This window comes from Hyaena hyaena, unplaced genomic scaffold (genome assembly GCF_003009895.1).
Source record: "Hyaena hyaena isolate Hyena2069 unplaced genomic scaffold, ASM300989v1 scaffold_0, whole genome shotgun sequence".
Classification (NCBI taxonomy): Eukaryota; Metazoa; Chordata; class Mammalia; order Carnivora; family Hyaenidae; genus Hyaena; species Hyaena hyaena.
In genome coordinates this window covers 14,335,505-14,357,572 of record NW_024080632.1, presented here as the reverse complement: position 1 = coordinate 14,357,572, position 22,068 = coordinate 14,335,505, and the positions used below count along the sequence as shown (strand labels likewise).

The window sequence follows — 22,068 nt, the reverse complement described above, 5'->3', positions numbered from 1 at the left end:
TTAAAGCTGCATTTCTTTGGGGGGAGGAAGGGGCGGTCATAAACCACTGAACACACAGCTCTGTGCTCTGTTTGAAGCATCACTAGATGTCTAAAGTTCACTTTGAACTAAAGTTCAAACAAGAAGGGGCGCCTGGGTGGCTTAGTCGGTTAAGCATCCGACTTTCGCTTGGGTCATGATCTCGTGGTTCGTGGGTTCGAGCCCTGCGTCGGGCTCTGTGCTGACTGCCAGTTCAGAGCCTGGAGCCTGTTTCAGTCTGTGACTCCCTCTCTCTCTGACCCTCCCCTGCTCACACTCTCTCTCTCCTAAAAATAAATAAAAACATTTAAAAAAAAAAAAGTTCAAACAAGAAAAAGCAAAGGAGTTTGCTTTTTGATTTAGGTAACAGAGCTCGGTGCCTCCCCACTCTACTGACGGCATAGTGCAGGGAGAGAAGCATCACAGCCTGAGTGACGTAATGTTTGTAGAAATGTTTCCTTGTTCCTCCATTGGATAAGGGAGTCCCCCATCCCAAGTCACCAGAGGGCAAACTGAGTACACATCTTTGTTTGGACCCTCCCGCTGTTGAAAGCCTGCTTGCCCAAGGCACAGTGTGCGTTCCCACACCCTCCTCCTCAGAAGTTTAGAAAACGAAGGCCTCAGACCTCAGACGGGAACCAAATGTTCTCTAGCAAAAGGTTTCCAAATCCCAGCTCCTTGAGAGACGAGGTGGGGCCCTCAGCACTGGATGCGATCATTCATTCTCATCCACTTAAATACCAGCACGTGCGAACCAGGCCCTTCCGTAGCCTTCTAGCCTTCTGGCTTCCGTCTTCATCAGACACCCGGGGAGTCCAAGCTTTGACTGTGACGGCACACCCTCCACCCCCCACTACCAGCCAAATGCTGGCAGGTCAATGGGCCATCAGGGTGCCTTCCCAGTGCCCTGGCCTCACACCTCCAGTCCAGAGTCCCCCCACGCTAACAGCGTGGGGGCAGGGGCTCCCCTTGCACTGTCCCAGGGCTTGGCAGGACTCGCAGCCACGATCCCGGGAGAAATGCCTTTCTTCCGGCCACCTTCGGCCCTTTAGGATCTCTGCAGTCCCTGACGGCGTACGGGCCCCCAACCGCGGGGAGGCGCAGTTCCTGGCTGGGCTGGGGCCTGGCTCCAGGGGACCCCCCAGGAAGGCGCCCAGGGCTTACCGGGCCTGGAGAGGTGGGCGGCTCCATCCGAGGGGCGGGGCGGAAGGGCGGCGAGGGGCGGCCCTTCCTGCCCACAATGGTTGCCTTGGAGACCCCTCCGCCCCCGCCCGCACCTGAGGGCAGCCCAAGGGCGATAACATGAAGGGAACTGGCACGGAGGGAAACTTCAACAATCTTTTTATTCCCAAACTCTCTCGGGGTTAAACCCCCCCAAACACTAACATATCAACAGCATCTCTGACAGGGTGTAGGACAGAGGTGCAGACCTAAGAGACTGTCTCCCCAACAAAGGATTTAAAAAATATATATATATATACATCTTAAGTATTTTTAAAACAGCAGAATTCACCAGTGTTGGAAAAAAAATGTCCATGTAATTTCAGTCCATAAAAAAATAGCAACTGGGAGTCTGAGCTGCCTTAAAACCCCCAACTCCTGATACACCAGGGAAGAGAAGCATTTCCTCTTTTAAAAAAAAAAACAAAACAAAAAAAACAAAAAACAAACTTCCCCCTTCTCTTTCTTCCAGTTCAACCTCCACGGTTTATTCCTAGGAACACCAGAGAAGGACTGGATACCTGCCCCAGCTCCCTTCCCTCTCCATGTGTGAAGGCTCACGCGGAGATCACATTTCAGCCCTAAACTTCTGGGCACTTGCAACGTGTCCTTCCTTCAAGGAGGGGCCTCAGGGCTGGAGGGCAGATCCAGGGAGCAGTGTGCTTGGCCAAGAAGGGGAACACCAAGCTGGGCAAAGGAGGGCCTTGCTAAGTAAACACACCCAACACCTGACAACCTAAAGTCTAACTTGCCAGCTAAAAACAAGGAGCAGCGGGCTGTACTACAAGGTGCTTCTGTCCCCTGTCCCATTTTACCGTTAACAATGACGGAGAGAGGCGGCGTATGGAGTATTTGACCTCCTCTCTCTCCCAAATACCGTGATGGTATATTTTAGGCCAAAACCGTGTTGCAAAGGGTAGAGCTTCTGCCACCACTCTTGGCAAATAACTTCAATAGCAGCTTCTAGAAAACTGCCTGGGGACAGCCATCCCCCTCCCCCCCAGCTCAGGGTCACAGATCCTTCCAGTTGATGGGCTCCTTGCCAGACTTCTGCAGCAATTCATTGGTTTTAGAGAAGTGTCTACATCCAAAGAAGCCCCTGTACACCGACAACGGGGAGGGGTGCGCGGTCTGCAGCACGTGGTGGCGTTTCTGAAAGAGAACAAGAGAAGGCATCGAGGCTGGCACGTTTGGGACTTGAGGCTCCTTCTCTGCAGCAGTCAAGTGCCTGTATCTTACGAACTAGCAATCCCACCGCTAGGAATACATTCGCTAAGGGACCCATGACGCACAGCCCTACTCAGAGAGGCAGGCGTGAGGCTGGCACAGCGCAGGTGTGGGGTAACAAAGCCAGGGTCAGGCGACTGGCCACAAGCACTTTCTGAACTTGTTACAATGGGACACCACGAGGCTATTAGAACAAGATCGAGCTACAGCAAGTGGAAGAAAAAAGTGATAATTGCACAAAAAGGTTTTTTGGAAAAATATCTAAGACACTATTTATAGTAGTTCCTTTAGGGAAAAGAAATAGTGGGAGGGATTTATTTACTTTCTATCTTCCAGTTTTCTGAATTGCCTGAATGGTCTACAAAAACGCATCACTTTGATTTTTTAAATGGCAACTGCAGTTAACGGAGCAGGAAGACTACGACCCACAACCACGCTTGTTTTCTTGCTTCTTTTCTGTATTTAAATAAAAACCACCTCTGGGCACCTGGGTGGCTCAGTCGGTGCCCATCTCACGGTTCCTGAGTTCAGTCCCTGGCACCGAGCTCACTGTTGTCAGCGCAAAGCCTGCTTCAGATCCTCTGCGCCTCCCCCCCCCCCCACTGCAGTCCGGCGAAAATAAACAAAAATATTAAAATAAATGCTACCTCACAACTGTCTTCACAACATCCTTGCCTCCAAACACCTCCACCCAGGATGGGGCATAATTAAAGCCGGGCAGCACACTGAGGTTAAGAATTGGAGCCTGAAGGGGCCCCTGGCTGGCTCAGTCAAAAGAGCATGTGACCCTTAATGTCAGGCTTGGGGGTTCAAGCCCCACATTGGGGGTAGTTATTACTTATAAAAACAAAACCCATGGAGCCCAGGGCCAGATGGCCTGGGTTCAAGTTCTGACTCTGCCATGTCGTGTGGCCCCAGAGAAGTCAAAGTGTCCAGCCCGCACTCTGCTTCATCTGTAGGTGGGAGAGAGCGGCCAGCTTGTGGAGATGCCAGGCAGGAGCACAGAAGCCCGTGTGTTTTGATGCATCCTGACAGGTAATGCAGCTTCTAGCAGGCCGTTTGCTATGCAGCTGGGGCCCTGAAAATGTGAGCCATGCAGGCTCTGAAGAAAAGAGTCTCTGGACCCAGGAGGCACGATATTCAAAGGCAGGCAGGGAAGTGGGACACAGGGAGGAGGGGAAAGGGGGGGGGGGGTCCAGTCAGCCTGAAGTGGGGAGGAAGAACTGCGGCTGAGAGGCAGACCTGGGCGTGCTCGTGCCTGAGACCCCACCCGAGGCAAGGCCTTCCAGAGGGACCGCATGGGACACTCCAGCAAGATCCAGTGAGGGCCTGGGCCGAGGCAAAGGCGGTAGGTGGGGAGGAGTCTGAAAGCAGGGGAAAGGCTCTGAGCACCTGACAGGCTGCAGGGTGGGGAGGCAGAGGAAGATGTCAAATACAGGATTGGCTTTCTGGGTGGACAAGTGCGGGCGGTACTCTCCAGCGTGGGGAGTACGCGGGAAGGAGCAAGTTTAGCAAGGCAGGCTGAGGAAAGGAGAGCGTTACTTGGGAAACTCGGAATGTGATGCGCCTCCTGTGTTCTAGCACCGAGCAGACACACCTAGTACTCAGGAAAGCCACCCGGCTGGACGCGTGACTTGCTTCCCATGATCAAGCTTTTATAATTGCTTCCTGTCAAACCAAACTATTATTGGTAACAGATTATAAACACTCGGGAGTCAGAGCCAGGCGGCCCGCAATCTCCCTACAGCGCGGAGATTGCTTCCATGGACCCTTCTTACTTCCCAAGAGGATCAGATCTCAGCAGTTAGTTCCTTCCTGCCAGATTTTATCATTCCCTGCCTCAAAACACCTGAAGACGCCTGCATCCTTCACAGAGACCCTCTATAGGGAGAGAAGCCGTTTCACCCAACGCCTACTCAGTTGCCGTTCACAGAGCCGTGGGGAGAGGTCAGAAACTGAATGCCTTTGGTGGCAGTGCCAGTGGTGAGCAGGGGGACTGGCATGTTCTTAGGGGAGGCGACTGGATTTAAGGGGAGGAGGGAAAGGAGACATTCAAGAATGGCTTCTGGTCTTTCATCTCAGTACCAGGTACCCGGGCTCTTGTGGATGTAGAGGGAGAAGAACAGAGGAGCACATGGGGGGTGCGGGGTCCTTGTCTCCTGCACCGAATGGTGCCCATATCACTCTGTGCACATCCGCCCACGTTACCAACACTGCTGAATCAAGAGCTGGCCTGGTGCTTTCCTCCCAAGCAAACCGTTCCTGTCATTTGTCTGAATTTTGCTTCATTTTCAATGGCACACCTGACCCTAACTCTAAGTCTCTAAGAAAAACAAACTTCATCTCAGAATGTGGGTTTTCCAACACCACACAATAGAGACTCCGAAGATTTTCTAAACTGGCTTAAAGCGTTTCAAAGACAAAACAACCATACCCTATCGATGGCACTGCCCTTCTTCTGGGCGTAGGAGCCCCACAGCAGGAAGACCAGCCCACTGGAGTTCTGATTCAGCCAGGACACGACCGCGTCGGTAAACTGCTCCCACCCTCTCTCCTTATGCGAATTGGGCTGATGTGCCCGGACGGTGAGGACTGCGTTGAGTAAGAGAACACCTACAGAAGACACACACGGCAGAGAAATTGATGAGAAGACAAATGAGCCAGCCAGGACGCCTGACAACAGGGGCTGTGCCCGTGAGGCGGCTCCTGGGTCCAGGGTGGCACAGCAGTCTCAAATCGGCTCCCAAAGAAAGAAAGCATTACAACATGACTGCGGAGCACCTCCGGGCAAGACCGGAGAGCATTTTACTTTCACCTCTGCAATTTCAACATCTTCTAAGTGTGTAACAGTGAATGCGCTTTACATCAGTCATCGGGGTTGTTTCAAAAATACATCCCAAGTGGGACACCTGGGTGGCTCAGTTGGTTAAGCATCCGACTTCAGCTCAGGTCACCATCTCATGGTTTATGGGTTCAAGCCCCACATTGGGCTCTGTGCAGACAGCTCAGAGTCTGGAGCCTGCTCTGGATTTGGTGTCTCCCTCTCTCTCTGCCCCTCCCCTGCTAGTGCTGTTGTCTTTTTCTCAGAAATAACATAAAAAAAAAAATTAAAGGGGCACCGAGGTCGCTCAGTCTGCTAAGCTGCAGACATTGCCTCAGGTCACGATCTCAATCAAGGGTTGTTGAGTTCGAATCTCGCATTGGGCTCTGTGCTGACAACTAGGAGCCTGGAGCCTGCTTTGGATTCTGTGTCTCCCTCTTTCTCTGCCCCTCCCTTGCTCATGCTCTCTCAAAAATACACAAACATTAAAAATATATATACATATCCCAAGTGATAATAAATAATTCCCAAAAGGTAACAAAAGGAGGCTGAAATAGTTCACTGGAACATATCTAACTATAAGAAAACAGACAGTAGGGGCTCCTGGGAGGATCAGTTGGTAATGCATCCAACTTCAGCTCAGGTCATGATCTCACCATTTGTGGGTTCGAGCCCCACATCGGTCTCTGTGCTGACAACTTGGAGCCTGGAGCTGCTTCAGATTCTGTGTCTCCCCCTCTCACTGTCCCTCCCTCAATTGTGCTAGAGCTCTCAAAAATAAATGTTAAAAATTTTTCTTAAAAAATTCGTGTATATTCTTTCCTTATCCTGGTTACAGTTTATTTGGGAAGGAAGGGCCGTCTGGGTGGCTAAGTCGGTAAAGCGTTCAACTTTGGTCAGATCAGGAGCTCTCGGTTCACAAGCTGGAGCCCCACATCAAGTGCTCTGTGGTCAGCACAGAGCCTGCTTTAGATCCTCTGTCGTCCCCCCCCCCCCGCCCCTCCCCAGTCTGTGCTCTCTCGTTCTCTCTCAAATATAAACAAGAGAAAGACAGAAAGAAAAGTCCTGCAAATGGGTATTCAACAGAGAAAAAAACACAACCTGAGTGTTGAAATGAGAAAGGTGAGGCCACCTCCCAAGTGGTCAAAGTTAGCAGATAAATGTAAAAATACTAATTACAAGGGCACTGGCTGGCTCAGTCGGTGGAGCGTGACTCTTGATCTTGGGGTTGTGCGTTCAAGGCCTGAGATTACTTAAAAACAGTAACAAAGAACAAACTTTTCTCTGAAATTACAATTAAAACACGAAAGAAAGGACCAGCTCTTTCAAAAGGAGACACATTTTTTGACTTGTCGAAATGCAGCCAGGCTGTGGGAATGCTCTGGCTCTGAGTTCTTTTACAAGCATGAGCAAGCAGGGCAGACAAGGGAACACTGTGCTGGTATCTCCCGGAACGCATCTAGCAGGCAGGCGGGCGGCTTACCTTGTCTGGCCCACCCAGATAAATCTCCATGACCAGGATGAACAAAACCATCTATGTCTGTAGACAGCTCTTTATAGATGTTTTCCAAACTGAAAATAAGCCAGGAAAAAAACAGAAAACAGGATTGAGCACAATTCTGAAAACCCGGTAGCCTCCAACACACACGTGGATTCTGGCGTTCACCGCCAGCCCATGGAGGGGAGGGCTGAATGCACCCAGCGGATTCATGTGGAGGCATCACACTCCCCTGACCCATAACCTTGCCAAAGACCCTTACACTTTGGTCTAGGCTTGAAGTTAAGGGGAAGCACTTTGGACAATTTAAGTGAATCAGACCAGGAGTTACAACCTCTCTCCCAATTAATGCTTCCGGTTTTAGATCTTTGCGTATTTGTTCTTACACATTGTACGTCAAATTCTCCAAAGCAGTGGTTTTTCATCAGGGGTGATTTTGCGTGCTGGGGACTTCGGGCACTGTCCAAAAGCACCCTTCACTGCCATTTTACCAGTGCCCTCTAGTTCTGGAGGGGGCGGTAGGCACCCTTCAGGGCACCGAACGGAACCTTTCCTGCAAGAAGACCCAAGCCCTGGATGTTGACAGCACCGAGATGGAGAAGTCCTGCATAATGGCTACTAGAAGTCCCCCAAGTGCACCTCTGCAAGGCACACACATGCAAGCAATCACACGGGCCCTCTGTGAAGTGCGCGTACCTGGGTGGCGGTGGAACGGGCCTTTGAACACTAAAGCAGAGCCCATGGGCTTGATTGGGTCCGTGATATGGGTCCTGCCCCAGGATGACAACCTTCACCTGTGAATGGCAGGTGGCAAGAGATTAAATGCTGTCATTTACACGGGCCCCTGCCTGATAACCTGTACAAAGGACTGGGATGAGGAGACAGGGAGCTCCCCGACCCAAGGGAGAGCCCCCGAAGGGAGAGGGTGACCCAGCCACCATTACTTCCTATTACCAAGTGATCCTTCGCTCAGCACCCTGCTGCACGGCCCCGCTCCTTCTCGGACGCAAGTGCGTGTGCAAACAGGTTCAGGGCTACCTTCTCATCCCCTTCATTTCTCACATTTTAAATATGTGTCCTCGGCACAGGTACAACCATCCAGAAACACACAAAGTGGTTCATGGTCTCCCGCTCTTCTTTATCCCGAGTCAACCCTGTAAAGTGACCTATACAACTGGGGTTATCGTACTCCTCACCCTACATCTTCTTCATATTGTGCCTTTCACGCATCCTTCAATCCTAAAGCACTCAGTCACTGAGAAGCAGTTGGCCTGATTCCTAAACACTTTCTATTACACAAAGAAAACACTGCAGCAATCACCCTAAGTTGTAGGTCCTTACACAGTTTCTCTATCTATGGAACACACTCAGAAGAGAGGAGGTGCTGATCCCAGGACGGGTGTATTTTACAAATTCCCACTGGGAAGCAATTCAAATCCCTACCAGCAACACGGGAAGATGCTGGTTCCCCCATATACTCTGAGGGATGGATCAGAAGAGGAGGTCAAAGGCCTTGGAGCAGGTGGCAACATGTAATGAAAATGAGGTCACTATCACAGGCAGCAGGATCATTTGGATCCGGTGCCGGCTTTTCTCTTCATTCTCATGCTTCTGTCCTTGCTGTTCCTTCTCAGAAGCTTCTCCCGTGGCCAAGAAACACCACATCCTTCAAAACCCAACCTTCAGACACCAGGAAGTTTTTGTGGGCCTCCCTCCCTGTTCCCCCATGAGGGCACACTCCGTCCTCAGCATAGTCTACCTCATGAAGCGGCCGGTCCCAGCAGGAAAGCTTTTGGGTCCCGGTCCTGGATAAGGGACAACCCTGAAGGTGCCACTAAACCTGCCGGTCTGCAAAGACCACTCGCTGGGCCACATGATCCGCGGAACTTTTGTGTGCTCCTCTTTTCGTCCCTGCTGACACTAGTCACTGGTATCAAAACAGGAGCCACTGTTCAAACAGGGCACAAACGGGTACTGTATTTAACAGGACGTGGTTTAACTTTAGAAAACCACGAGCTATAGTCAAAGCTCTTGCTCTAAAGTGAAAAACTGTCAAGTCTGCTAAATGTTAGGTGTGGTGGCCTTATCTAAATGGGTTGTTCACCTAATTTCACTTCTGTGTGATTGAACACATCCAGTATTTATTAAATCACACGGTTCCTGCCCTCAGCTTACAAGATGGGGAAGGGAACAGCATAAGAACAAAATATAAAATCTCAAGCCCCGAGGTGGATGTAGAGATTACTCCAGTGTGAAGAGACCCTAAATGCGCTGGAGAGGAAAACCAGATCACAAAGGCAGGGGGCAGCAGGCTCCAAGGAGGTGCCACAGATGGAGCTAGTCAGTTTTTCAAAAGACAGAAGAGAGGATTCTTGTCACTCTGTCCACCTCTGAAGTGGGAGAGCTGGGGGTGGAGGGGAGGCTGGGAAGAAGGCCACGGCTATTTTCACGTTCAGCTTCCGTTGTTCGTACAGTGTGAAGCCAAAAACAAGCTTCTGACCAGGAGACTGAGGCAGCCGCACTAAGCCAGTCAGCAGCCGTTGTGCGAAATGAACCCCAGCAAAGGGGTCTGTTACCAGGAGAGCAAAACTGCTGAGGCCAGAAGAGCTTGAAAGCATCACCTATGAAAGGCAGTGTGGGCAGACAAAAAGAATACCGAGCTGCAAGTCAAGGTGGGTGGGCGATCACCAATTGAAAAGACCTAACTGCTTCATGCCTCGGTTTCCTCACCACCGTAAGATGTAACACTGGCATGGGGCTGGCTTCAGGATTCAATAAAATTCAAAAAATTAGAGCATATAGACCCAAGGTCTATAGTATAAATTTTTTTTGTTTTGGCTGCCCTGACTGCACAGGCTAAAAGCTAGAGAATTAACAAGCTACAATATAGCCAGCCCAAACTCACAATTTCGGCATTTATTACTCAGTTATGGGCAGTGACTTAATTCCGGGGCCATTGACAAATAACTATGTGATTCCCGCCGCCTCTTTTGCTAAAACTCACCGACAACTTTACTTACATGTCTTATGTCACACATTTGGGTCCAGGTGAAGACTTGGTGTGGGGGCGGATAAACAGTGTAATGTTTTCTTTCTTCTGCAACAAATCCCATGAGCTGATGTAAAGACAAATTAGACTTAAAATCAGATTCTCATGGAAAAGCACGGGAATTAACATTAATAAAACTTCCGACGTAGGCAAATGGCAGCATTATCTAGCTCTTTGCAGGGTTTTAGATCCAAGTTCTTTTGAAAAACAGCAAGGAAGAACTGTACTTGCGGGTCACCAAAGAGGTCCCGCTCCAAAGTCGGGCTACCTTTCCCCGCGGTTTGGACAGGGTCCTGGCAGCTTGGACTTCCTCTTGGCGCCACCCCCTCCCTCCCCTCTTTTCATAAAGGCTCAACCAGTGTCCTGCAGGCTGAGGTTTGCGGTTTTACCATGCAGCTCTTTCCTGGAGAGCGAACCAACCGAATGGTTTACAAGAACCCCGATCATCTTACAATGAACTTTTCAAGCGTGCGAATGCAACACACCATGGGTGTATTTTAACTTCTTGGCGCAAAAAGGACGTTAAAGAAGGGCCTGCAGAAGCCTAGGAAAGCAATATCCTTCAAACGCGGGCTCCGCAAGCTGTACTACGAAGACAATGGGCCCGTGGCCTGCAGGCTTACCTTTATGAAATATGGTTTCCCGAACTCCGCGCTGAGCTGCTGCTTCCAACTCTCCCCGAAACCCACGGGCACGTTGCGCGCGGCGAGCCTGAGCAGAGCGGCGGCCTTGTTCCTCTGGATGCGGACCAACTGTTCGGGGCTCAGCGGCGAGGTGGGCGGTGTGCCGGGGTCCTCCTGCCCGGCCCGGGCCTTCTTGGCGGCGCTGGCCTGCAAGCGGTCCCCGCGCAGGCGAGTCACGAGCCGCAGCGGAACGCGCCCGGGCGCCCGCAGCTGCCGCCCCCAGCCCCACGGCCATTGGCGCAGCACGCCCATCCGCGGGGACGCAGCCCGCACGGGCAGGTCGCAGCAAAACCGGCTGCCCCCAGTTTTGGGTCGTGTGCTAAACTATGGCGGGGAGAGGGGCAGGAAGCAAGGCCCGCGACATCTCCGGAGGGGTTCGCTGGCCGGGGCGCCGGGACCCAGAAGCCCCGCCCCACCACCCGCGTCCCCATGTGGTCTTTTCGCGGCAAAACCCCCCCGGACTCCCGCCCTCTCTCCTCTCTGATTGGACGCAGGGCCGAGCGGGGCGGCCCCGTCGCGTCTGATTGGCGCAGTGGGCCCCGCGGTCCATCCCCATTGGCTGGCCCCTCAGAATGGCCGCCGATAGAGGTGCGCGGGCTGTTTTGAACACGTGCAGGCTCCTTTGAACACTCGGACCCAGCTTAACGGGTCAGCGGCGCATCCCTCCTACCCCCCGGTCGAGCGGGACCCGCCGCCCTCCTCCCAGTCCCTCGCCCCCGGTGCCCGGTCCCCGCCGCGCCTCACCGCCGCATCCCCGCTCTCCTCAGCTACCGCCGCCACGCCAGTCCCCGGGTCGGCTGGCTCGGGGCTGCGGGCACGTCGTTTCCCGGCGGGGTTCGGGGAGAAGAAGGAGTAGAGGGTCTTCTGGCCAATCATCCCGGAGGCGAGAGTGAACTCGCGCCGCCCGGGACCCCGCGGTGCTTGCCGGCTGCGGCGGTCCGGAATTGGCGCCAAACAGCCCGCGCATGCTCCGACCTGGGGGGCTGGGCAGGGGGCGGCGGGGGGTCTAGTGCGCATGTGCTGGAGGGGCCGCGGAGCGACGCCCCTGGCTCCAGGTGGGGCCTGGAAGCCTCTGGCGGGAAGGCTGGTGAGTTTTCTGCTTCATTCATTGTACTTAGCGGCCACACCCCTGCCCGGGGGCGCGTCCCATCACCTCTCCGCTGTGAAAAGGAGCTGAAAGTACCTGCCCGTAGGGTTGTCGTGGGGGGTGAAATTAGCATTAAAATAGTAATTAATTTGTTTTGCCCTTACGTCCGGGTCCACACCCAGTTTTCACAACCTATTTTTACTAACTATAAACTGGGGCCTAGTGCGGTCCTGCGTTTTGCCTAACCTGTAAGGTGTGGTGGAGACTACAACTGGGGTCTTGGGTGAATTCCAGAAACTTCCCAGTACACCTGCGACTCATCTTTTTTTCGGCCCTCCCTCCTGGCGTCTAAACCATCTACGGGCCTCTTATTTCTATCTCCATAATATACCCAGATTCAACTGCTGCTGTTGGTCGCCTGGCCGCAATGCCCGGCCGGCCGCTCTCCTCTGCCGGAGAGTGATGGTTTTGAAATGCAAACGACATCGTGGTAATCCTCGGGTAAAATCCTCCTAGTTTTCAAATGTTTGAGAATAACCCCCAGCCTCTCACCCTGCTGCCAGAGCCGCTTCCGTCTCTGACGGAAGCCCCAGCTGCGAGGTGACTGAATCGGGCCCTGAGCACATTCACTGCCCAGTCCAGCCTGTCCCTTGTCTGGTCTGTACGGCCTTGCACACGCTGTCCCCCCACCTGGTAAGCTTTGGGTCTGAAAGGCCTCCTCCTCCCCCACTCTCGAACTGGCCACTCTCTAGCTTCTGTATTATCTATAATTATTTCCTTGTTTGTCTTCATCTCCAAAATTGAACCCTGCTGAGGGCAGGGACTTTATCTTCTTACGGGTGTGTTCCAGCGCCTGGGGCAAGGAGCCCGGTGTGCACGAAGGAGAGAAGCTCCCAATTCAGCTTCATTTGCCCTTCCAGCCACTTTGAGAAAGACGTCAGCGCTTTTGGTCTAAAGTGAACCGTGCACTTAAGCACGTGCCCCTGCAGTTCACCCAAGTGCAGTTAAAATCTGCATTCACACAAAAGCTTAAACGTGATCGGATACAGTGTAAAAATGTCCCTGGGGGCGGGGGTGGGTGGGTGGGGTAGGGCGGTTAACAAACCGTGGGGCATCCATACAACAGAATGCTACCTCGCAGTAAAAGGAACAAACAACTGAAACAAACAAGGGGTCCATCTTGAAAGCTTTTAAACTAAACGGAAGGCCAGACACAAAAGGCTATATATTGTAGAGAAATTCTGGAAAAGACAAAACTGTGGGGACAGGAAACACGTCAGTGGTTGTGGGGAGCTCAGGGAGGAAAGGGAGCTGCTGGCTAAGAGGCTTGGGGGAACTCTGGGGGGTGACAGCCCTTCTGGAGCTTCATTGCGGGGGTGGTCACATAACCGTGTGCTTTTGTCTAAATCTGCAGAACTGGGCGCTACAAAGATTCAAAAAGAGGCCCCCAATCTCAGAGCGTTCATTACACTGGGGGAAACAGAGAGTGAACTAAAATCAGGAGCACTAAGGGAGCCTCACATTTACTTGGAGCACAGAAGCATTTCTCACACATCTCATCTCATCTCTGTGGTGCTGTCAGGGCATAGGTTTTCTAGCCCTTACTGTGTAGATGATGCAGTTCAAGCCCAGAGAGTTTAAGCAGCCTGCAGGAGCCACACAGTTAGGGTGGTGGAGACAGAGAAGACATAGAATCGTGCTCCCACCTGGTGGCCCAACCCTGTCTGGACGCCCAGTGGCTCCCTGGGGAGAAGCGACACCTGACAGCAGCTGGTCCCAAACCACAGAGGCTCCTAGTCCGGCCGTCCAGGCTGAAACCCGGCAGTGCGTGCAGCGCGCCCGGAAGGCCGACAGGTGGCGCCAGGAGGCCGCCCGCCAGGCTGTTTCGCTAGGTGCCTGCATTTCCCAGCTGGCCCCGAAATCCGCCCGGAAGCCGTGCTGCGGCCGCGGTGTCGTCCCCTTCCCGACAGCCCTGCCTCCGGTGTTTGCGGCGCTCGGGGCGGCGCGGGTGCTGCCCGGAGTTTCTCAGACAGCCCCCGCCTCCCCCTCGCCCCACGCACGGGCCGCAGTTCTTTTTTTCTATTGGAGTTGGGCGTGCGGGTGACCGCGTCGAACTGTTTGAGCCTCAGGTTCTGAATCCTAGCCATTTGAGGATCACTGTACTTACCTAAGGGGGCACTGGCGTGGGAGGGCTGGTCCCTAGTGGGTGAAAAGGAGACAGGGAATCTGCTTTTCTGAGAGACTTTGGGCAAACCCCTTCTTCCCTCTGGGCGGCTCAGCGTGGGCTTTCTTTAAAGGTCAGGTGCTTGGGGGTGGAACGCAGGCGTTCGGGGTTTTGCAAGGTGGCCAGCCGATTGTGATGCATTGCCAGGTGTGGGAGACCCAGGACGTCCGAGGGACCCTTCCAACTGCAACATCTCTACTTACGTTCTAGGACATGGTGTTAAAAGTGGAACTTGAAAACACCGCGGAGGAATGCGGTGGGACCCCTTAGCCACCAAGCCGATTTTTGGATCTGGGTCGGAGCCTCGGCGACTCTCTCTCCGCCCTGTGTCTGCGGCCAGGTCTTTGCTTTGTGGAGGCAGGATGGACAGATTCCTGGTGAAGGGGGCTTTAGGAGACCCTCTGGGAAAGAGGGAGCGAGAGGCGGGTGGAGAAGGTCCAGCAGGCCTGCAAGGAGACCAGGAGAGTGGCAGGAAAAGGCTGAGGGCCGAGACCCCGGGGATCGCAGGCCACCTGGCCGGCCCCGGCTGGCAGCACATCCGAGCCGAGGGTCTGAGCTGTGATTACACCGTCCTGTTTGGCAAAGCCGAAGCAGACAAGATTTTCCAGGAGCTGGAGCGGGAAGTGGAGTATTTTACAGGTGAGCCGGGGACCGTGTGTGCGTGTGTGTTGAAGACTTGTTTGATAAAACAAGTGGTCTGTGTTCGGAGAGATACGGACTCAGGAGCCATTAATTACAGGTGACTTCATTAACGGATTCAACACCTATTCTCTGGGCCGAGCGCCTTACTGGGCGCACAGGATACAAACTGGAGACGAGTTTGCCTGCCCAGGCAGCTGGCAGATCCAGAGAGGGATTTGCCACCTGGCCACTGGTTAGAATCATGTGGGAAGGTTAAAAATAAGGAAAAGATGCTGCGTTCTGCCCGGGACCAGTTGAATCTGAGTAGCTGGGGGTGCAGTCTGGGCCTCAGTGTTTCTAGAAAGCTTCCAGGAGATTCTAAGATGTGGCTGGTCTAGCAGGAGACACAGCAAATAATCAGGTAGTTCCCCCGCATGGGGTCCTCAGCATCACCTAGAGGACCTTGTGCTTCTGAGGATGTGGCTCACTGGGCCCCTCCCCCACAGTCTAGCGGCTGTTTCCAGGTGATGCTGATGCTGTTGGTCTGGGGAACACACACAGAGAACCCCTGCAAAGGGCAGAGCGCCCGGGGGCACAGAAAAGCCCTTGGGAGACCCCAGCCTCCAGCGTCTGCTCCATCAGTTACATCTTCTTGGGGGCTCCACACCCTCAGTCTCCACGGCTGGCAGAATCCCCCCAGCGTGTAGCCTGACCTGCTTGCTTGCGTTGCAGCCTCTTAGCACGTTCCTTCTGCAGGCAAGACAATGAGGTCATGGCATTAAAAAAAAAAAAAAAGGACCAGACCGTTTCTGTAAGGGCAGGACAATCGCTGTTCTTCCACGAACACTGGGCAAGAGCCAGTGGGTTTTGTCCTTGGTCAGGAGATGAAGTGTTAATTCCTGTTTTAGTTCCCTTTCAATCCTGAACACTCGGGGCAGGTGCATGGGGGCCCTGGCCCCGCCTGCCCTTCTGAGCTGCCATGTTCTGTCTACACAGGCGCGCTGGCCAGGGTCCAGGTGTTTGGGAAGTGGCACCCTGTACCCCGGAAGCAGGCAACATATGGCAGCGCGGGGCTGACCTACACATTTTCGGGCCTTACTCTGTCCCCAAAGCCCTGGATCCCAGTCCTGGAGCGCATCCGGGATCGCGTTTCTGCTGTGACAGGAGAGACCTTCAACTTTGTGCTCGTCAACAGGTGACACCCTACCTGTTTTACTTTTTCTTATTTAGGCTGCTGGGCTGAATTGTATAAATCTGCTGCTGCTTCTGAAGACAGGAGTTTAGGATTCCGCCATATTTTACTCATTTGCACCACAAATAATTCCTTAGTGCAGCAGGTCAGTCTTCGAGGAGCCCATGCTGCCGTGGAAGCGAGAGGGGATTGTCTGATGAACAGATGGTTGAACAAGATCATTTCAGAGGCGGTTAAGCGTCTGAAAGAAAATGAAGCAGGCTGATTTTGCTAAAGAATGATGAGGAGGAAGGGCTCTGGGTTTAGGGCAGGGTTTCTCAGCAGCGACACTGAGGTTTTGGGCCAGATGATTCCTCTTGGGACCACCCTGTGCATCACAGGATGTGAGCCACATGCCTGGCTTCCATCCAGGGGCATCCCCTTCCCGGTCACAGCCATTGAGGTGTCTCTGGACATAGCCGGGTGTCCCCTGGGTGGAGGACAGAATCGCCCTGCTTATGAACCCTGAGTTTAGGGGGAGATGGTTAGCGGAGGGCTCACCGAGGTGCTGATGTTGGAGCTGGAGACTAACTGGAGAGGGCACAGGCCACACAGACATCTGGAAGAAGAGCAGAGGAGGCCTGGAGTGTGTACGGAGCGGAAATCCCACTGATGGGGCTGGAGCAGGGAGGGAGAGAGGGGTACCAGGAACTCAGAGATGGGCACTTATTCTGAGCGTAGGGAGACACCGTCGTCTATAACACAGGTTTACATACATGAACTGGGAGGAGTGGAAGGCGTGTTTGTGGCTTCTTTTGGTGAGGTGCGTTTTAAGGCACGCAGTCACCCAGGATGAGGTAAAATGGAGGTGTCTCAGGCACAGCCGCCTGTGCCCCCCGAGGAGGCCCTCCCGCCCCCGCAAAGCCAAGAGCAGGGGCCGCTCGGGGCGCCTTTCAGGCAGTAGGACAGCAAGGGTTCTGACACATTCCGGGAGAGGGCCGTTTTGTACATCGTGCTTGTTTTCTCATGGCAGGTACAAAGATGGCCGTGACCACATCGGTGAGCACAGAGATGATGAAAGGGAACTGGCTCCCGGGAGCCCCATAGCCTCTGTCTCCTTTGGGGCCTGCAGAGACTTCTTCTTCCGGCATAAGGATTCTCGGGGGAGGCAGCCTGCCCGGAAGGTGGACGTGGTCAGGCTTCAGCTGGCCCACGGAAGTTTGCTTATGATGAACCACCCGACCAACACTCACTGGTATCACAGTCTCCCCGTCCGAAAGAAGATTCTAGCTCCACGGGTCAATCTGACATTTCGCAAAATCTTGCCTGCTAAAAAGTAAAAACTTGGTCAGTAGCTCGTAGGTTGATTTTCTCCTTCCCTCTCTACTCCAGCAGGGAGCTGGCATCCCGTTCCCAAAAGGGAACAGAAGAGGTTAAATCCAAGTGTCAGTAGGGCCCACTGCAGAGCACTGCAGAATTCCCTAAGAGGATGGTTTTCTCAAACTGGCCAAGTATGAAAGAATACCAGTTGATTTTTTTTTCCTAACAAAAGATTCTTTTATTACTATAATACACAGCAGATACAAAAGGTACCTTTAGCAGATACATAAATCAGCAGTTATCATGGCACAAACTACTAGTTTAACCTCCGGTTTTTGCCAAGAGAAGCCACTTCGTAAATAACTTAAAGCCAGAAATAAGATGATGTGGCTGCTACTAACAGTTTACAGAATGAGGAAGTCAGTTCTGAGTCCGAGGAAGAGACTCTGCACAGGGATCATTCACATTTACGACCTTGGCTCACACCCTGGCCTCTGACCGAAGGTCTGCTGACAGCTAACTGTTCAGAGGATCATCCCCTTTCGTGCCCAGTGTGTCTCTTTAGTGGCAGACTTCAAAGAGGAAGCAGTGGCAGAAGAGCAGTGACTGAAAGCTACGACTTTGTGACGCCATGTAAGGTCACAGAACTGGGCATTTGTTCCACCAGACTCAGGCAGAACAGGTGGGCTCAGCTCAACGTCAAAGCCAGGGCCCGCCAGGCAGTCAGGAAGGGGCGTCAGCAGTGAAGGCCTCATGCTTCGAGCTGCTCTCTCTCCCTGATACCCGTGGCCTGGAGAACCTTCACAGTATATTCTATCGGTAGCAAGTTTTGAGTCCTCGGGGGTACGGGGCCAGGCGGGATAGTGATCACCTGGGCCACTTAACGCTTCGAGCCAACACCCAGGCATTGTCTAGAGGCATCTGCCAGCTTGCCCCCCACCCAGGGGGGGAGTGGGGTCCTCAGCCTTACCTTGGGGGACCTTTCAGACTACTCTGATTCCAAATCTTAACTCTGAAGAATCCCTTTGAATTTGGTATCTTTTTTTTTTTTTTTTTTAAATAAAAAAACCTAGCTGAAACAGATACTACTGTGTCCTCAAACCTCCTGTGGTCCTGGGTGGCATTCATGACACTTATCCAAAGAGGGAAGAGAATGCTCAATACAGTCTTTGTATGGGGCTACTAGAAACTGATAAGTTTAGAATATGGACCTGCAATAAAATGACAATAGCAGATGATCAATTGTAATGATATGTTTTTTAAAAACTGAAGTTTCTTTTTTTGTGGAAAAGGTTGGGGTTTTGATGTTCATTGAGTCTTAACCGTACGCTTTACAAATGAGGAAACTGAGGCTCAAAGAGGAAATTGAGCCCCACGGTCAGTGCCCTTCCTTCTGAACCCGGCTCTCAAGTCAAGGCTAGGACTGTGCTTTTCCACAGCCCCAGCTCCACCTATAAACCTGGGGAGCTCTGCATGGGCTCCTAACAGAGTTAGGAATAACCGTCCACGGCGGAGCTCTGTCCAGAGCAGAGAAAGTGCAGGTACTGGCATGGAGGCTGCCTCAAGCCGGCAATCACACAGTTTTAGGATGTACCGTAATCGCATCTCGGTGGTCCGGTAAGCAGGGAGTTGTGGGCGACCAGGGAGCTCACTCACAATTAGCTGAGCGGGGGAAGAATTCCCAGGGACAGGCCTGGTAGGTGCGCTTTTACTACATACAAAGAATCCGAAGATTAGAAAAGACCCACGGAGAGAGAAGGTGGGTGTTGTTCAGGCGTCTGCTACCTGTCCTGTTGCTCTCCGTCAAGAAACTCGGAAGGAATAGAGCTCTTCACAGGTTGGTTACGGGGCTTGTGGACAATGTGTATTTTCCCAAATGGACATGCTACAAAAGCAATCGAAAGGGAAAGGCACTTTTTCTTCTAAATTGTTGCCTTTAAAAATTTCACCAATTCTTGTGAACGATTGTTAGGGGCCTGCTTATGAAAAATAAAAGATCTGGGCTAAAAGCCATCGGAGGATTAGACAGTTAACTCCCCTCTGAGAAAGCCTAACGTGGCCAAATATAAAAACGGTGGCTTCCGGAGCTGGCTTTCTTTTAATTAGCAGGTGAGTAAAAAGACATTCTAGACAGAATGGATGCCGTCCCGGCCCAGGGACGCCATCGGCGTGCACCGTCCAGGGAGCCTGATCTGGGTGGAGCTGGGCCCACCAGCTCCTGCGCGGAGCCTGCTCTCAGGACACAGCAGAAGGCTGAGGACTCTGATGGGGCCACCTGCACACGGTCTGATCTTGCCTTGATCCTGGCCTGCGTGGACAGTGCCGTGGCTCTGGCTCCGGGGCCAGGCTGGTCACTCCTCCGACCTGTACTCTCGGCCCTGGTGCTGCATCTCAGAAAGGACGCGCTCGTAAAACAGCAGGTAGGCACTGGAGGACAGCACCTCCTGCAGGCTCGCCTTGCGGACGGTGTCATCAGAGGCCCACAGCCACTGGTTGCTGGTGGAGAGAGGGTTCTTGGCCGAAGGTGGGGACCGCCGGTAAGTCACGAAGTGTCCTGAGTGCATGTCTCCGTGGTGGACGACAACTGCCATCAGCCGGAAGAGGTACGTGGAGGAGCTGAATGGTAGGAACGAATGCCAGTGGTTTACAAATAGCAAAAAGAAGGGTTTCAGGCAAAAACAAAAAGTAAAAGAATCCTAGGTATTCAGTAACGGGGGGCTGACACGATGGCACACGTGCACGTGAATACGACACATGAAAGTACACACCAATACTGGTATGGTAAGATGCCCATTCCGTGGGTGCATGTACAGGGGGTGGTGCACGCACCTGCACGCGCACACCCCCCCTCATACACACCCCTTTACAGAGTGGAAGGAAGGCCTTAGGGATTTAACTGATGATCTCTACGTGGTGTCCCAAGAAATTTGAAATTTCCTTCATACTCTATACACGCATTTGCACGTGTATACACACGAGACATATTTACATTTTACGTACTTTTAGAATTCTTATTTTTAAAGTGATTTCCGTTTTACATAACAGTGAAATCACACCTTAAGATGGAAAAAAATGTCCATCCACATTGGCATTCATTTCTGTGCTAAGCTGATTTTGGAACCCAAGAGAAACAACGACAACGGATGAAGACTGCAGAGTGGCTCACCTGTAGTCAGGAACAACTGGGAGGGGGAAGGGCATTGGGGCTGGCAGGGTAGGCAATAAAGATGGGGAGCAGGCGCCATTCATAAAAATTTGTGTTTTCGGGCCCCCTGGCTGATTCAAAACTGCAAGAGAAAAAGGCCCAAGGCAATTACAAGTCACAGTGGCTGTGGGTAAACAGAACATGGCTTTGATTACCTTGAGCTTAACTCCCCAGCAATGCTACAAAGAAAAAAGCCAAGTATTTCATTTTGTGTGACCACTGATTGATAAAATGTCCTTTTTGTCCTTGACTGTTTAATCCCGGGTAGAGAGAGCATGTCTAGCTCCTGGTCTGCCGTTCACTTTGACAGCTCCGTGAATCCAGAAGATCCCTGTGTGCTAAAGATGCACTTGAGTTAAGCTGTAGCTAATTTACTGGCATTTCGACCAAGCCAAGCTTTTTTGACCTAGACACCCATGGCACGTGAGCTGGATAATGCTTGGCTGTGGCGGGGGCCATCCTGTGTGTAGTAGGATGTTTCTTGGCGTCCCTGGCCTCGATCCACCAGATGCCAGCAACACCTCTCTCCCATTTGTGACAACCAGAAATGCCACCAGCACTGCCCTGGGGGCAGCACTTGTCACCTGGGGGACAAAACTCCCTGGTGAGAACCACCAATCTAAACATTTTCTCTTCTTTAGTTAACAGCTTCTACAGAACACCGAGTGGAACAGCATAAATAAGTGTTTATGGACACAGATAAAATAATGAAGGAGATGATAACATCCCTCTTCCTTTCAAGTGTCATTTTTGGGGGCCTGTAAGTACCAGATGGGCCACTGGTGACCATAACCAGCATGCTATGACGACTAGCAGACCTAAACCCCGCTGCTCCCCCGGGAAAGGAAGAATCCAGGGTGAGGTGGTCCCTGATTTAAAACTGTGGCTAAGACTGAGCCCTCTTCCCACTATGGCTGCTCCTGACGTTCATCTCCCGATCCACTGATAAGAGGCGGGATACAGTCTCCCTGTGAGTGATGTCCTGTTGGCCCACACAACTGTGAGTTCCAGAAAGAATAAAAGCAGTAAGGGACACTGGGTCAGGAGTACCTGGGTGGTGGGAAAGACAGTCCTCTGGCTTGCCTGGGAGCGAGTGTGGGGGGCCAGTTTGGGCTCAGAGCCCTTAGAGCCTGTGGGCTTTCCTCGTCTTTTTTATTCTAAAGAGCCCCATGTGTTAGATGAGATAGCTTTTAAAAACTGCCCAACACTGGGGCGCCTGGGTGGCTCAGATGGCAAAGCCCCCAACTCTTGATTTTTGCTCAGGTCACGGTCTCACAGTTTCAGGAGTTCAAGCCCCACATGAGCTCTGCGCTGACAGTGTGGAGCCCACTTGGGATTGATTCTCTCTCTCTGCCACTCCCCCACATGCATTCTGTCTCTTCAAAATAAAAAAGAAGAAAACCTGCCCATCACTACCTTCTGGTTTTCTCCCAGTGCACTAATGCTTGCCCTCCGACCGGTCGGTCATGTCCCCCCCTGGGGCCTTGAGTTTCCCCTCAGCAGGGCTGATGGTCATGAGAGCTACCTGCTGCACTGGGGCCTGACTCCAGGATTCATGTCAAGTAAGGACAGCAGGTGAACTAGATCAAGAAGGAATGTGGTAACCAAGAAGTAGGCGGTCACTAGCCAGGACTCCGCCTCCCCAGGTCTGCTGTGTAAACGAGATGACTGTACTGCTCAGAGCCAACGAGCACCCAGTCAAAAGACCACAAGGCGATGTTAAGGTTTTTTTTCATGTTTTCAACTATGGTACCGTTTTTAAAACCACACGTCTCCTTACTATAGGGGTTTGACCTCTGTTAAAGGGATCTTCCCGCTCGTACCCCCAGTGCTGCTGTTCTCGGGTATTTAAGCTGCCACTGGACGAGCTCACCTCGCAGCGTCAGGGCCCCAGAAGGCGGTGATGCCCAATCCCTTTCCTCT

At 52.5% G+C, this 22,068-nt stretch overlaps 3 protein-coding genes across 6 annotated transcripts in view; 1 reads left to right on the top strand and 2 right to left on the bottom strand.

The window, feature by feature from the left end:
- Positions 1-1,342: 1,342 nt before the first annotated feature.
- UNG (uracil DNA glycosylase) lies at positions 1,343-11,454 on the bottom strand. The gene is made up of 7 exons (XM_039228550.1): positions 11,262-11,454; positions 10,458-10,664; positions 9,806-9,901; positions 7,482-7,579; positions 6,771-6,859; positions 4,901-5,079; positions 1,343-2,391 (listed from the first exon to the last, which is right to left on the bottom strand). Exons 1-7 carry the CDS (start codon positions 11,391-11,393, stop codon positions 2,251-2,253), a joined length of 942 nt encoding a protein of 313 aa, XP_039084481.1. The 5' UTR covers positions 11,394-11,454; the 3' UTR covers positions 1,343-2,250.
- Positions 11,455-11,553: 99 nt separating this feature from the next.
- On the top strand, positions 11,554-18,178 carry ALKBH2 (alkB homolog 2, alpha-ketoglutarate dependent dioxygenase). 2 transcript variants are annotated; one of them, XM_039235210.1, is made up of 4 exons: positions 11,554-11,604; positions 14,039-14,467; positions 15,446-15,644; positions 16,654-18,178. In XM_039235210.1, exons 2-4 carry the CDS (start codon positions 14,080-14,082, stop codon positions 16,958-16,960), a joined length of 894 nt encoding a protein of 297 aa, XP_039091141.1. In that variant the 5' UTR covers positions 11,554-11,604; positions 14,039-14,079; the 3' UTR covers positions 16,961-18,178. The 2 variants fall into 2 exon arrangements, with proteins under 2 accessions (XP_039091141.1, XP_039091047.1); XM_039235116.1 differs by lacking the exon at positions 11,554-11,604 and adding an exon at positions 13,575-13,733.
- Positions 17,999-22,068, bottom strand: part of USP30 (ubiquitin specific peptidase 30) — a 27,206-nt gene continuing 23,136 nt past the window's right edge. For all 3 annotated transcript variants that reach the window (XM_039234861.1, XM_039235006.1, XM_039234927.1), the window contains 2 exons: positions 20,107-20,227; positions 17,999-19,556 (listed from right to left, as the gene is read on the bottom strand). In XM_039234861.1, the coding sequence (XP_039090792.1) occupies positions 19,292-19,556; positions 20,107-20,227 (386 nt within the window). In that variant the 3' untranslated portion in view covers positions 17,999-19,291. The remainder of the gene's footprint in view (positions 19,557-20,106; positions 20,228-22,068) is intronic.

What these genes read in the sequence shown, in the direction of transcription:
- UNG (XM_039228550.1), bottom strand. Translation starts at nt 11,393, where the DNA reads ATGATTGGCCAGAAGACCCTCTACTCCTTCTTCTCCCCGAACCCCGCC. An exon ending in AGGAGAGCGGGGATGCGGCG is followed by an intron (nt 10,665 to 11,261) that starts GTGAGGCGCGGC and finishes GACCGCTTGCAG; the next exon opens with GCCAGCGCCGCCAAGAAGGC. An exon ending in AAATGTGTGACATAAGACAT is followed by an intron (nt 7,580 to 9,805) that starts GTAAGTAAAGTT and finishes TGCCATTCACAG; the next exon opens with GTGAAGGTTGTCATCCTGGG.
- ALKBH2 (XM_039235210.1), top strand. Translation starts at nt 14,080, where the DNA reads ATGCGGTGGGACCCCTTAGCCACCAAGCCGATTTTTGGATCTGGGTCG. An exon ending in GGAAGTGGAGTATTTTACAG is followed by an intron (nt 14,468 to 15,445) that starts GTGAGCCGGGGA and finishes CTGTCTACACAG; the next exon opens with GCGCGCTGGCCAGGGTCCAG. An exon ending in AACTTTGTGCTCGTCAACAG is followed by an intron (nt 15,645 to 16,653) that starts GTGACACCCTAC and finishes TTCTCATGGCAG; the next exon opens with GTACAAAGATGGCCGTGACC.